Raw genomic sequence first — 14,388 nt, forward strand, 5'->3', positions numbered from 1 at the left:
GGTTTGCTTTTTTTCTAAAGCATCTCTGAATTTTTTGAAGCCATGGAGCCTGGAGCTCCAGCAAACAGCTTCAAGGTTGTCTTATTTCTCTGAATTACTTGGTACATGTCGGTATACTTTAGTCTTGGTTTAACTACTTTTTGCCTGTGGAGGATGATTTATCCTTTAAAGAGAAGAAAGGACTCTTTCACCGAAATCTAGCTCTTTCTTTAAAAGGAATTCAATTTCTCAAAGCAATGTATGCTGTAATATTGTGCATAATGTTTGATTCTTTGGCAGTATTAGTTGTCTTTTGGTTTAACTAGCACGTAGAGATACCTTATTACATGTTAATAAGCTCTGAAAATTGTAGAGGTGGCTATGTCATCCTGTGTTCAAGTATTGTTCTCTGTAAACGATGAGAATATAACTATCGATTGCTATTGTGGTGTTAGACTTGACTCGCATTTCGGTGAATTCTCTGGCCTTGTGAATTGTTAGATTAATGTGGAAATTGGGAGAACTAAAACTGACCTGAATCTTTGCTCTGAGGTTTGACTTTTTTAGAACTATCAAGTGTGATAGAATGTAAACTCTCCTAGAGTGTGTGCTAGAAAGGAGATGCGTATTTGTCATTTTCTGTGAATCTTTGTAATGGCTTATCTTCCTTGTCCATGGCTGATATTTGGTTGATTTTTGTGTTTGAACTCTCTATTCTGTGGCTACCAAATGGCATAATTGGCAGTAAGTGGGTAAGAGTACAGACTTATTTTTGATGAACACAGAATGTTCTGGAATCGACTTTTTATTGAAGCGAGTGAAGGTTCTCAGCATATTTAGGCTGTCTGCTTCTGGCGGGACGCGATGGGCTGAGGAGGAGTGCGGAGCTGGCGGGATGTGCTGCCTGCTGGGACGCTGTGCTGCCTGCCAGTACCCAGAGCGCAGTGATGCTTCTTGAATTGCTGTTCAAAATGTTTCCCTGTGGGAATGTTATGGGATGGGATTAATTCTAGTTTTCCCTGGCTGCTTGAGGTGTAAGAAGAGGCAGCTCCTCATTCTTGAGAGGTACAGAATCTATTGTTGACTGGAAGTCCTTAGACCATCTCGGACATTTTCCCATAAGCTATTCGGGTAATGTTAACATCAGGTTAAGAGAGCACTTGAGACATGTCATCTTTTCGGAGAGAGGGCTGAGAGACACTTGACTGCCCACGAGGAGGTACGACAGTGCCTGTGTTATTTGTTCCTCTCATCTGCTTCCTGTATTCCTGTGTAATGCTTCCTCTTGTTCAAAAGCAGTATAGCATTTCCTCAGGAAGCTCCTTCCACAATTTTCAGCTTCTAAACTGTACAAGTAGCAAACTAAAAGTCTTTCACCAAAAAGTAAACACCCTCATGTATTTTCTTTTATTAATGTCTCTTTTCATATCGGGCTTGTCTAACTGGGTAGTACAATTATGCTACCACCTTTAGGAATAATATGGAGAATAGCTGTAATAAACACAAGTGTGTTTAGGGGAGTTATACTGCACGGCAGACATTGGTTATTCATTTATATTCTGCAGGAGAACCTGTTTTATTCAGAGCTCTTGGAAAATGTTCATGGAAACTTTTAGGGAATTAGGACAGCTGGTCTAGCAGACTTTGAAGTCTGCAACACAGCCGGCTGGCTGGCATTCCCAGTGCCAACTGGCTCAGTAGCAAGTAGAGATGGCAACTGTGATTTTGGCTTCAGGAACCCTGTATATATAGAAGATGACTTGATGACAGGCAAGACTCAATAAATCTGATGACATAATTGAACTCTGTTAACCAGTGTTTGGTCAGTTGGGATTAAACATCTCCCTACATTTTAAATTAAAATTCATTATTTTGTTTCTGGATTTTCTTTCTTCAATGCAAGAACTTAGTAGCTTCCTCTCACTTAGTATCTTTTTTTTGTAATATCTGTCAGGAAATTATTTTAACAGATGATTGACTTAGATTTCAGCTACTGTATGTCATTGCTGATCTTTAGTCATTGTCAAATTTCAAATGAAATGTCATCTGGAAGTAAGTCATATGCAAAGCTACAGAAGTCTGAGTCTGCATCTGTCAGTAGACTTTGTGAATAATCAGATTTCCTGAGAGGCTGTGGATTTCTCTCTTCATTGATTGATTCTTTGCCTTACAGTACAAAAATAGAGAAGGAGAAAAAAGAGCATGCTAAGCTGCATGGGATGATCCGTACAGAAATAAGTGGAGCTGAGATTGCAGAAGAGATGGAGAAAGAAAGAAGGTTCTTCCAGTTACAGATGTGCGAGGTAAGATTCAACATGAAATTAATATTGTTCTGCTAATATTTTGAAGAAAATTTTGAATAACAATTGTTTAATGGCAAGTGTGATGTTAAAGGGAAATGCCAAGTTATTCATGGACTCCATTTGTTAAAACACATTTTTTTTATCCTGATGTGCTAACTTTGCAGGGAACTTGGATCTCTTCTAATTTCACTTAACAAGTAAATTGTAGAAAAAATAAATAATGCAAAGCTCAATTAAATACTAAAAGATGATAATCAATATGACTTTACACTACTACCTCACTGTAAGTTATTTAAAGCCCTAGATCATTCTCTGAATTGTTCCCTATGCTGACAGCTGTTGCGTTATTATGAGGGGAGACTCCAGTCTAGCACACTGTTGGGCTGGTGCTGAGAAAAAAAGTGCTAAGGATGGAATCTAGTTGTCTTTCAAGATGTTTCAGAATGTTTCTACTTTGAAATCTTCGCGATTTTGAAGTATGCTAAATGTGATGTGAGTATTTTCAGTTTGATTTGTTTAAGGACATGTCAGGTTCCGTGGCTGGGAATTCAAGTTGCTGTGTTCATTCTTTCAATGCGTTAACTCGAAGATATACCATGGGTGTTTCTTCTATTTTTACTATGGTGATTAGAGCTAATTTGCCTCATTTGCCAACGTAGCTTATCAGCAGTTGTCCTGAAGACCACTTGTAGTAACTGCATGCACTGATACCTAGTAGAAAGGCTTCACATTCTTATACGGAGTCAGACTAAAGTATTCAAAACTGATGAAGGGATTTGAGTACCCAATAAACATATGGATGTTGCTAGCGAGTAGTCATAAACAGGGACTTCATTTTGGTTTAGTTAGTATATCGGAAGTGTGACATATTGAAGTTGTATCATAAGTACAGGCTAGTTCTCTATAAAATGTGAAAGTGAACTGAATACCAGGTGCCTAGAGATCAATTTTAAATTAACAGGAGCTAGATTGGTGATTCTTCTAACTAAACACTATCCAGTGCACATGTCTACATTTAGGCTAATCATCTGTTCACCTGAACCAGCATAGAAAAGCTGCAACTTTGAAAGCTGGCACTTGGATACTGCTTTATTTTAGTGGGCTTAAAACATTTAGGGCGTTCTGTGGCTAAGGGAAAACCAAGTGCATTAGAGCATTGCTAGGAAGACATTCACTCCTTTGCTTGGAGGTCAGTGTCTAAACAGGGGTTAAAAATTGTCGTCATTTAAGGGACAGTTAAGGACTCATGTAAATATTTGGTCAATCTTACTTCTGCTTGCATGGCTGACATCTTTTGTGCTGTGGCATTCAGGGGAGCAGCTGTCACTTAATGTGGACTTTGATTGTGCCTAATGCAAAAGGACACTAATTACACTTCTTTTTTAGCTTGACAGTAGATTTTTAAAATCTCCTGCTAAACCAATTTGCTGTAATTATCGTGTATAAGGAATTGATAGAGAAAACAATAAAATCAGAAGGCAGATTTTAAAAATGCTTAAAATTATCCCTCACTTTTTTTTTGAGTAAACTGCTTTCTTCCTTACTGACATGTATTTAGTAATGAATTAAACAACTAGTGAGACAGACACCTAGGTGGGCTGCTAGGATTAAGATTGGTTTCCTAAATTTACCACACAAACCATTTTATGCTTCCTTTAACACAGGCTTCCACTAGGAGCCATGAAGGATGTTTTAACAATTTGAAGTAATCATAGTGAAGTATCCCCCCAGAGTATTAAAAATTGGTAATGACAAAAATTGCTTTTGTGTAATTAACCCTTGAAGCTACTGTTTGATGCATTCTATTTAGGTCTTCTAAATCTGCAACTGTTAAAGCTTGTTGAAATATAACTGAAAATAAAATACTTTAAAAATACTGTAGCGGTAATATTTAATTTATTTTGTGAATTTCTGTTTTAACAGTACCTGCTGAAAGTCAATGAAATCAAGATTAAAAAAGGGGTGGACTTGCTTCAGAACTTGATCAAGTATTTTCATGCTCAGTGCAAGTATGTTTTAGTTTTCTTTTTATCTACACAATAACTGGAGCAATGTTTCGTTTTAAACTTCTGACATCATCATAACACTTTTCTAGATTTTTCAAAATGTATCTAAGATTCAACTATTCTCACTGTCTTTTCACAAATTGCTGTTATCATAGATTAGTCATTGCGTTTGCTACTGTATTCCAAAACACGTAATGCGGTTGAGGTAGTCCCATAGAATATAACTGTCTGTTCCCAAGGAGCGATGCACAGTAATTTGGCATATTTCATAAACTACTCTTGAAACAGAGCTATTAGTTTGGTGTGTTAGTGGTCCATTAGTTTTGACGGGCTTTTTTGAGTGTGTCTAGGAATGATCTAAACTAATTCTGTGCTCAAGAAAAATGAATTGCGTAAGCAGTGGGATAAAACTGTATTGAAAGAATCGCTCTTTTTCTAATTAATTCAGGACTCAGTGGTAAAACACGAAGCTCTCATTAGAATGATGTACTTTTTTATGGTAGTCTTACAAATCAATAATACGTCAATAAAGGCATAGCTATAAACTTGAAAAAGCTGCTGTTAACCTGTTCAAATCAGTAAGTTTTCATCTTAAAAGACCAATCTGCATCTATGTAGGTTTTTTCCCTGTATATTTCCCTGTGCTGCTTTTAAAATCAATTTCACTTGTACGGTGTCATTCATCTGCCCTGTCCATTTAATGAGATCTCAACCATATAAATGCTGTGTTGTGTTGTCACTTTCATGTCTGCTTCCCAGAGTGAAAATATTTTCTGTTGCAATTGATGGAGCGATTTTTAATCAAATGTGTGTGTAGTTGGGGGTTTCTTTAATTTTTTTTTTTTAATCTCTTTTTTTTTTTTTTTAAAGAGCTGTAATACTTGACATTGATAACATTACTGTGCCAATACAAAAATACATATGATACAGTAAGATGTAACATATTTAGTTTGTATATAGGTCATAATTAATGCTTGGGAAACAAAAGGGTTTTGCTTTTTGTAGGAAGATTGCATCACACATTAAATTAATGTGGCTCCAAGAAGTCACAATTATTTTATATCTATTGGAGCTTTTGCTGTTCTGTTCTACAAATGAGTCTTGCTTGTTCTGGCCCTTCAAAAAGTGGGATGAGGACCTGTATTTGAGATGAGAATGAGCAAAACTTATGTGGCAGTGGATTGTGGCAGTTCTGAATCTAATTGGGGATTTTGCACGTTAGAATAAACTATGATGGAAATAAAGAGGTGGGTCAGTCAAAGATGCATAAAAAAATAAATGTTTAATGTTTTGAAGTTTATGGCACGGCATAATAATATGCACGTCTGCCTTTGGCAACTTTTAAAACAGAAAATGCAAAGTAAAGTTAAATAACAGTTTGCTTGTTTTTTTCTTTTAAAGTTTCTTTCAGGATGGACTAAAAGCAGTTGAAAGTCTCAAACCTTCAATTGAGACACTTTCGACAGATCTTTATACAGTGAGTAGCAACCTTTCATGTTTGTGTTGTAAACTTAGTTTTTTACAGTAAAACTGTGATCATTTTGGTTCAGGTTGGCTGAATGTAATAGCATTTTAAGACTGAGTATATTTTTGAGTAAAATTTTGGTTTAATATCATAACCAGAAGCCTCAGTTTCAGTTCGGGACCCCACTGTGTAAAATGTTAGGAAAACAGCTTTTGCTCTAAAACGTTTACTGACTAAGTGGAAAATAACGTGGTTTCAGATTGAACACAAGGAGGAACAGTGTGAGGCAATATCAAAATCTTAACCCAGCAACATCCTAGCCATTATCAGGTTTTCTGAAGATAAGAAGGAAAAGAAACTCATCACATTATCTTTTCTCTTTGTGTTTTCATTCTTTTTGAATATTTCTCAGAAAAAATGAACAAATGAAGTAGCAAGCTTGGAAGAACTGTGTTGAAACAATAATATTATTTTAACCTGTGTTTTTCTTCATTCAAGATTAAACAAGCACAAGATGAGGAAAGAAGACAATTAACACAGCTTAGAGATATTTTAAAATCAGCACTCCAGGTTGATCAGAAAGAGGTGAGCATATAAGGTGGTTTAACTTTGGAATACCCATTTTAATTACTTCTAATGTAATGTATTTGAAATACAATTATTTCAGCTTTTATCAACCAGCTAATTTCTTTTGTCTGTTCATCTTTGTTTTGATGCTGATATCGAATGTTTCTGACACAGGCAGGTTTTTTTAAAATTAATTCCCACTAAAAATATATGAGACTTACTGCAAAAATTTCTTTTTGTTACCAATATTGCAAAATACTTTAGATGGTGCACTGTGTAAACTAATGGACAGTGGTGCCTATGTTGCTCAGACTGAGAATGGAAGAACTTTGGCAGTATCGAGGAGACTCCATTAGTTCAATGTTACCTCACAATAATATTCCAAACTATATAAAGATTATGTAAAGCTGAACTTCAAATCCCAAAACACCTCTTCTCCTCATCTGCAAAAATGACAATTAAGGTTGCTATTCTGCTGCAAGGTGCCAGTTTTCAAATGTGCAAGAGCTGGGTCAGTTCGGCAATGCAACTTTTTTGAGTTTCAGTTATGATTACTGTTAAAGAATTCTGGAGTAGTTTTGTTTGGCAAGCTCTGATCTGGAAGCAAGCATCTTTTGTATAATCTAACCCTAAATATTGGGTTTACTTTTGTTTCAGATTGCTAGTGCTTCCTCTTCATATAAATAAATGCCAGCCAGCTTCCTTTGGGTGGCTGCTGGGCCATAAGTAAGTGATGAATGAATCTCCTCCCTCCTTTTCAGATTCTCTTTCTGAGAGGGATCACAATGAAATAGTTTAGTCTGTAGAGCTCAGACTTCCTTGATCTTTTCCGGTCTTGCTTTCATCTTCCCATAAGGGTTATGGTGACTCCTAGCTATTATCAGTGGCCAGATGATGGTTGTTGAGCAACATAATGTAGTGAAACATGTTCCTGCCCATGGCCTGGGGGTTGGACGAGGTGATCTTTAAAGGTCTCTTCCAACCCAGACCATTCTGTTATTTGAACAGTCTTAAATGCTCTTCACTTTGAGGTGCTGTTTGTTACCATGTGAAGTTTGTGACGGTGACCAATGTGTACAGTCCCATACAGTTTGCAGGCACTTTCTTAGGTTCTGCCTGGCACTTAGGACTAAGTGGTGCATTTGCTAAAAACTTCCAAATTTGAGCTCTGTGGAATGAGACACCAGTGATCCTAGTGGAAATGGTGACTACTTTGGATTCACCATTGATTGCCCACTCTCAGTAAGGAGTCCTTGCTGTTTAGGGTGTGTTAGCAGGCTCCCTATTTTATTCAGTTCTTTCTTCAAGAGAGATAATAGAATGTTTCTTCTCTATGTTTAACTGTTTATCAGTGATACTGATACTAAATGTTTATGGAAGATATGGTGAGCACACATCTTTTCACAGACTGAAAAATGTAATAATACACATAAATGTATTACTTGTACTGTTCTTGTTGCATTTAAAAATACAGGTGGAAAAAGTGCTTTTTAAAAATTCATTATTTATTAATTCTGCAAATTTAGATGTAGATGCTTACCCACAGAGCATAAGAAGTACTATAATGATTTTTAAAGTGTTTTGAAGACATCAATTAATCAGTGGGATACCAAACAATCCTGGTATAATTTACTGTACGATCCACTAATATTATTCTTGTTGCACTGTAATTTCCTTTACTATAACTGATTTCTTTTTCCTTCCTGAAATGCATTTACATTTTGTGACCGAAGTCTAGGAGAGTAAGTGTTACTATGTTTTAATGAAAATAGTTGGCATGATTTCCGTTCAGATTTCAAGAAACTGGATTTTTCCTCTGAGCTTTTTTCTGTTGGTATGAAAAGACTGGTTCTTTTTTCCTCCTTTTCTATTTGTTGCATTACCAAAAAAAAAAAAAAAGTTTCTTTTTGGGAAAGCAAATTTTAGTAAGACAAATTCTTGATTTCCTTTTCACAGTTTTTTGGAAATTAAATCCAGTTGCTTGATTTAATGTTCTTGCAAGATTTTGAAGACATATGTATTTTTAATTAAAATGGACTTCATGTACAAAATAATAGAACGTTCACAAATATTGTTTCTGTTGTCTTTAAAAAAGAAAAAAAAAAGACACAAACCCTCATAGTGAACCTTTTTAGTTGTGCCTGTATACATAGTTTCCTCCTGCACAGAACTTCCTCAAACCTGGTTTGCATTTAAACTTCTTTTTGAAACCTTAGTGTGTGTGCACCTCCATAATTTTTAATTTTTAAACTTTTATTTTTCGAACTGTAGAGCTCCTACAAGTTTCAAGGTCAACTTTAGAGTCATATTGCCTTCATTTCTCCCTTCCCGTGTCCCCTCTGAAGGTAGCCTCACTGTAGTGTTTAGATTTGCTTCTGCTTCTTCTACATGTTTGGTAGAACCTATAATCCATTTAGGCCACTGCAAAATAGGATAAATTTTGTGTTTCTTGACAAAAATGATGGTAGCTGTGCTATAGGAGAGGCTGCCTGCAGGGGCTTCTGGCAGATACATCTGGTGGAGGCTCTCTGGGGCTGTAATAGATGAGGGATGGATCTCTGAAACATCCTCTTGGCAATGATCTGCAAATGTAAGAAAAGCTCAGGCTCATGGAGAGCTGGAAGGGCTTTTTGGCAGCTTTATGCACAAGGATGATCCGGACAGTCTAAAATCCTGCTCCATGGGAGCTATTAAATGGCTAGCCAAAATTTGCTGTGTGTAAGTTAAAGCACCTTCTATGGAAAGTTCTGTTGTGTTCAAATAGTGGGGCTGATAAATAGGTTTTCAGAATCCCTCTTATCAGTAGCCACAGACAGTCTTTACAGAATACTGTTTTCATATTTCTTTCACTTTTAGTTATGCTATTCAGCTTGATTTAGAAGTCAGTTGGTCTTTATAAGAGATCATTTCAAACCTCTTTATAGTCAGTGAAGTGATTCACTATAAACACAGTGCGGTGAAATGACTCACCTTTTTTTTTGTATGCCTATCTGCATTTCAAAGCTGATAAAGTGGACAAAGTTCAGTTTCTTAGGGTTGTGTACTTCAGTCTGTTCTGATCTTGTGATGTTCAAGAGATATTTCAGATGACAATACTCTGTGCTAGGTATGTCCTACATCCTGCGGTGGGTCCATTTCCTCCCATAGGTAACGTACATTGTTCCTGCTCTTCTGATGAGGCCACTGGGTCTGACCACCGTTATCTGTGATTTGTACCTGTTATGTGCAATATGCAAACCAGAAATAAGGGAAGATCCTTTTGGGAGCCTGCATATGGAAAAGGAGTGCTGAAATTGCCTGGAAGGATGTTAATTGTGATGGTGATTTGTGGTATGGCATCCCATCTATTAGGAGACAGATGAAAACCATGAACTTGCTTGTCAGAGAGGTGTAGAAAACCATCACCTTGCAATCGTGTTGGACACTTGATTTGGGCACGGCCTGAAACGGGGATTTAAAATTGAAAATCTCCTTGTCTTGTCCTTAACTCCCTTTCATGAAATAGTATTACATTTTTTAAAGATACTGTCGTAATAATGAATGTGTGGAAATACACGTCAGCTACAGCAGCTTCCTTTCTGGTTGAAATCAGGCAGGAAGCTTGTGTTACTGGCTTGCCAGTTTGGCCAAACACAGCAGCTGAGTGTAAACAACAACTAGAGAGGGGAGGTAGCCAAAATGCAGCAGAAAATATTCCACAAAAAGTAGCAGCACAGTCTTAACTAATGGGAATAGTGCCACAGGCAGGTGTTGGAAGTCATCTGGGATCTTTACATAATTGAGGATGTGGAGAACTGAAATTAATTTCCTGTAAGGCCTGTAATCTTCTTGGGAATGGAGTTCCCTTTACTGAGTAACAGGAGGCAGAGACCAAGGCGTTGGTAGGACACAATAGGCACTGTCAGATCAGATTTTCTTCAGAAGTCAGTAAATGTATGCATGCGGCCGTTCTTAATCAGTGACAAGAATTCTTTTTAAATGTTGTGTTGTTTTTGTGTTGAGCAGCCAGAGTGCAAAAGCAAATAATTCTGTGTAAACAGGCCGGAGAGGAACAATAAACAGACTGTCAAAGCATCCCTTCAGATTTAAACCAAGCACAGACATTTAAGTGGTGGTTTTGTAGTGCTTTTAAAAGCCTCAGATGAATGTTTGCAGCTATCTGATAGGGCTTCCTAGATCAGTAGCCTAGAGATGGGGAAGTGGGCACAGGTTTCTTCTGCTGAAAAGGAGCACCAGGGAGTCCTGCAGCCTGCCTTGAGCTCAGCTCATGGTTCTCAGGACCACTGAGCTCAAGCACTGTATATATTCGGCATGAGCCTGAGATCCTGCAGCCTGGAGGTGCGGAGTCCCAAGTGCACTGAACAGGGGTGTAGGTGGTAGCTCTGTCCCTACCATCATACTTTGGGCCTGTCAGGTGTTGCCACTGCTGTTGAGGAAGATCCTGAACAGCTTTGGCTGCATTAGTAGCTTTGGTAGCAGAATGTGCCACTTAAATGAAAGTGAACTGCTTCCTTTGTGTTTTTTTTCCTTGCTGTACTTCTGTTTTCTGCCATAGGTAACACATAAGAAGTGTATTATGTCCATAGAGCAAAGACAGTGAAAAAGAAAACAATAAATAAAAGTACTAGTCATTGTAATTGTATGCATTGAAAAGTCCATCCCATCATGTTAATGCTGCTAATATAGCATGACAAATCCAATTCCTCATTGTCATGTTCTTATTTTTTAAGAAGTTGGAGTCTTGCAGCAGTGGGTCCTGCCTCTGAGCTGGGTAGTTCTGAGAGCAGTGAGAAGGGTTTAGTTTATCCTTGTCACTTCCGGTCCCACAATTCTACTTTGTTCAAAATATTTTGGTTTAAATTATTCTTCTTATGGAATTAACTTTTCAGTTTTCCTGTGTGCCTCCTGAATTATGTTTCCAGGAGGTCTCTTCTGCTTTTCAGAGAATGACTTGACTCAGTTGCCACAAGGAAAACCACTTCTTCAAATTTGTGCATGTAATTTTTTACAATAGAGGAGCGCACTAGGAATTGCAGGTAATAATCTGCAGTGTTTGTACACTGCAGTGTTTGCATGAGTTGGAAAGCCCACTGCTCAATTAATTTTTGGGTTAAACCCCCCATATATTAAGGTCAATAGTAAAGGTAAATAAAAGCAAGTAAGAGGGTTTTGCCAGGTGCTGATAATGGCTACTTCTCAAATGGTTTTTGTGCCCTCTGAAAAAAGAAATGGATCTTGTTCTCTCTCATTGAGGAGGAAACGTGTGCTTCGTTTGGCCTGTAGGATTAGAGCAGGAAGGAAAGGCTCTGAAACTCATTAATAGGTGGGACGTTTTGGTTGAAAGTGTGGAATGTATTACAGATTCCTGTTCTGTATATTTCAGGATTCTCAGATTCGTCAGAGTACAACTTACAGTTTACATCAGCCTCAGGGAAACAAGGAACATGGCACTGAACGAAATGGTAGTCTGTACAAGAAAAGTGATGGGTAAGTACTGCTGGATTCTACTGAAAAAAAAAATTAGGTTCTAAGAGCTGAAGCAGTGTAATGCTAAATATATTAAAAACTGAGTCACTTTTTTTTTTTTCTTCCCCCCGCTTTAAACCAGAATCAGAAAAGTGTGGCAGAAAAGGAAGTGCTCAGTTAAAAATGGTTTTCTTACAATTTCCCATGGTACAGTAAGTATTTGTTTACAGTATTTTATGTACATGGTTGCTAATACAAAAAGGCAAACTATGCTGGTCTATATTTATAATTTGGGATTAGCTTGATGCAGTGTTTTGAATATGATGGATACATTTTTTAAGGCGGTCTTTCAGAAATATATCAAGATATACACAGTATCTAAAAATACAACTGTTTTAATACTCATGACGGTTGATGGGGAAAAAAAAAATTGGCTTTTTTAAATGACTCATTTAGTTCATGTAAACTGTTCAAATTTTACCAGATTATCTAAAAATACAAATTTTAACTTCATTTTTTTTGGAAAGATATAGTTGGGCATCAAGCCATCTTTTAGATATGGGTTAAACAACTTCTTATATTTACATGACAAACTGAATCTCTTCTCTTCCCCAGCTTTGCTTCTGTGTGGCAGTCTGTTAGGAAGGATGCTTTCCTGGGGAGTAGCTCTTGGGGAAAATCAACTCTGAAGGCAACTTCTACCAGAAGGATAAGAGACAGAGAGTTAGAAGTCCCTCTTTCTTTGCTCCCAATATTTTAAATGCATTAACAAACTTTTAATATTTACACTTAAAGTTTTAAAACTTTATACTTTCATATTTCACAGCTTTTTTGAACTCAGATGGTTTTGCTTTCCCATAACTTTTCTGTTTCTATATCGCTTTCTCAAAACTTTCTTGAAAGTTTCTTAAGGCAAAAATCAATTCAGTGACGGTATTTCCCATTCTTGGTCTAATAAACAGTCCTGTTTCTTGATCCTGTTATGAACTGTTCTGTTCTTCATCCTGTTATGCCTGTTGCTATGACTACAAGTTGACCCTGGCAGCAAAAATGAATCAATCTCTCATTTGTCCATCTAACCACAAGCCGTTGCCTTCTGAATTGACAACCAGCAGTTAAGGCAGAGTACAAAACCAGGCCTGCAAAGTAGAGTCATTACTATGGCTTTGGAATTGTCCACTAGTTTATCCCTGTTCTCTTTTGAGTGCATAGGAGTGTATCTTTGTCAGAGAAAAGTCTATTAGTGTTTCTATACTGGTGTCTCCATGTGCTGTAAATGCGGTTGGCATTGGACATGCTGCGGTGGTACCAGCAGGAGCATAGCTAGGGCAGCTTGGAGCTGGCAGAGGCTACAAAATCCACTTGTGGAGCAGAATTTTAAAACTTTCACACGCAAGTACAGTTACTGAGTCTATCGAGATACTGCTGCTGTTCTCTTTTTATAAGCTGTCTACCAGATGGTCTAACATTTTTAGAAGCAGTAGGTTCCCACTGAAATCAGTGGAGCTGTAGTTGGAATTCAGTTGCTAAGGTAAATACTTAAATGTGAGTTTAGATATATGGGTTTCACAGGTTTGGTCGTGACCTTTTTACATTACAGAATTAAAAGAGTACGTTTTTGTTTTAAAATATACTTCTAAAAAGTATTTTTACTTATTTGCTTACTTTTCTGTTATGTATTGATGGCAGTTTTGTGTCAAAAATTAATGCTTGTTTCATAGACATTGAAATGGGTAGAAGCAATTTCTGTCTGTTAAGGATTTTCTGGACTGCTCTGAATGTCTTCTGAGACTTCTGAAGCCACAACATTGATTTCCGAGCTTTCTCAAGGTTGATATCTCCTGGTCTCTAAAATATGACGTGTCATTCTCTCTTCCCAGCTGTTCATCAAAATCAACCATCTCTCAGAAATGCAGTTGTCAGTTTTGTTTGCTTTATCAAATACAAATTTGTAAATGTTTTTCCTTTAAAGGCTAAGTATTCTTCATGGAATTTTCTTCTTTGGTCATATGTAGCCTGTCTTTATGAGGGACTATTTTCCAGTTAGCTTCTAGAACAGCTGTCTTCAGGCACTTGCAGATGCTGTATTCTGACTTAAACTTGCCTGCCAAGTGCTCTCCTGATAGGGATGGGGAGAATGTGGTTGGTTCTCTGTCAGTCACCCAGCTGTAACACTGAATACGTATGTCTGCATCGACATATGTGCAGAAGTTGCACTTTTAGATAACTAAAAGCTTCAAAGAAATTAGCATTCATATAGCAACATGCAAGGTCACGGTTGATGGAAAACCAGACACTGCTCCTTTGTGTAATTATTAGCAGCTGGAAGTTTTCTGACACCTACCTGACCGTGGTTCAACGCACGGGGATGAAAAAACAATGATAGAAGCAGATTGAACCATGTAAATAGGAATTCCCAAGTGGTTTCTGGATCAAGAACTCACAAGGGAAAAAAACTTACATTTGATGAACCTCAGATTCCTCAACGTTGATTTGTGTTTAAAGAGGATTTTGCTGGTTTTGCTGGTTGTCTGTATAAAAGGAATAAGAGAGACATGTTGTCAAGGAATCTTTTTTGTTATTCTTGCTTTACTGCTGGAAA

General features: G+C 37.3%; 1 protein-coding gene across 2 annotated transcripts in view; it reads left to right on the plus strand.

Annotated features, from left to right (window-relative positions):
* Positions 1-14,388, plus strand: part of ASAP2 (ArfGAP with SH3 domain, ankyrin repeat and PH domain 2) — an 87,352-nt gene that overhangs the window by 46,478 nt on the left and 26,486 nt on the right. For both annotated transcript variants that reach the window (XM_074154197.1, XM_074154198.1), the window contains exons 6-11: positions 2,153-2,282; positions 4,206-4,291; positions 5,690-5,765; positions 6,252-6,338; positions 11,704-11,807; positions 11,929-11,998. In XM_074154197.1, the coding sequence (XP_074010298.1) occupies positions 2,153-2,282; positions 4,206-4,291; positions 5,690-5,765; positions 6,252-6,338; positions 11,704-11,807; positions 11,929-11,998 (553 nt within the window). The remainder of the gene's footprint in view (positions 1-2,152; positions 2,283-4,205; positions 4,292-5,689; positions 5,766-6,251; positions 6,339-11,703; positions 11,808-11,928; positions 11,999-14,388) is intronic.

Source organism: Numenius arquata, chromosome 9 (genome assembly GCF_964106895.1).
Source record: "Numenius arquata chromosome 9, bNumArq3.hap1.1, whole genome shotgun sequence".
NCBI lineage: Eukaryota > Metazoa > Chordata > Aves > Charadriiformes > Scolopacidae > Numenius > Numenius arquata.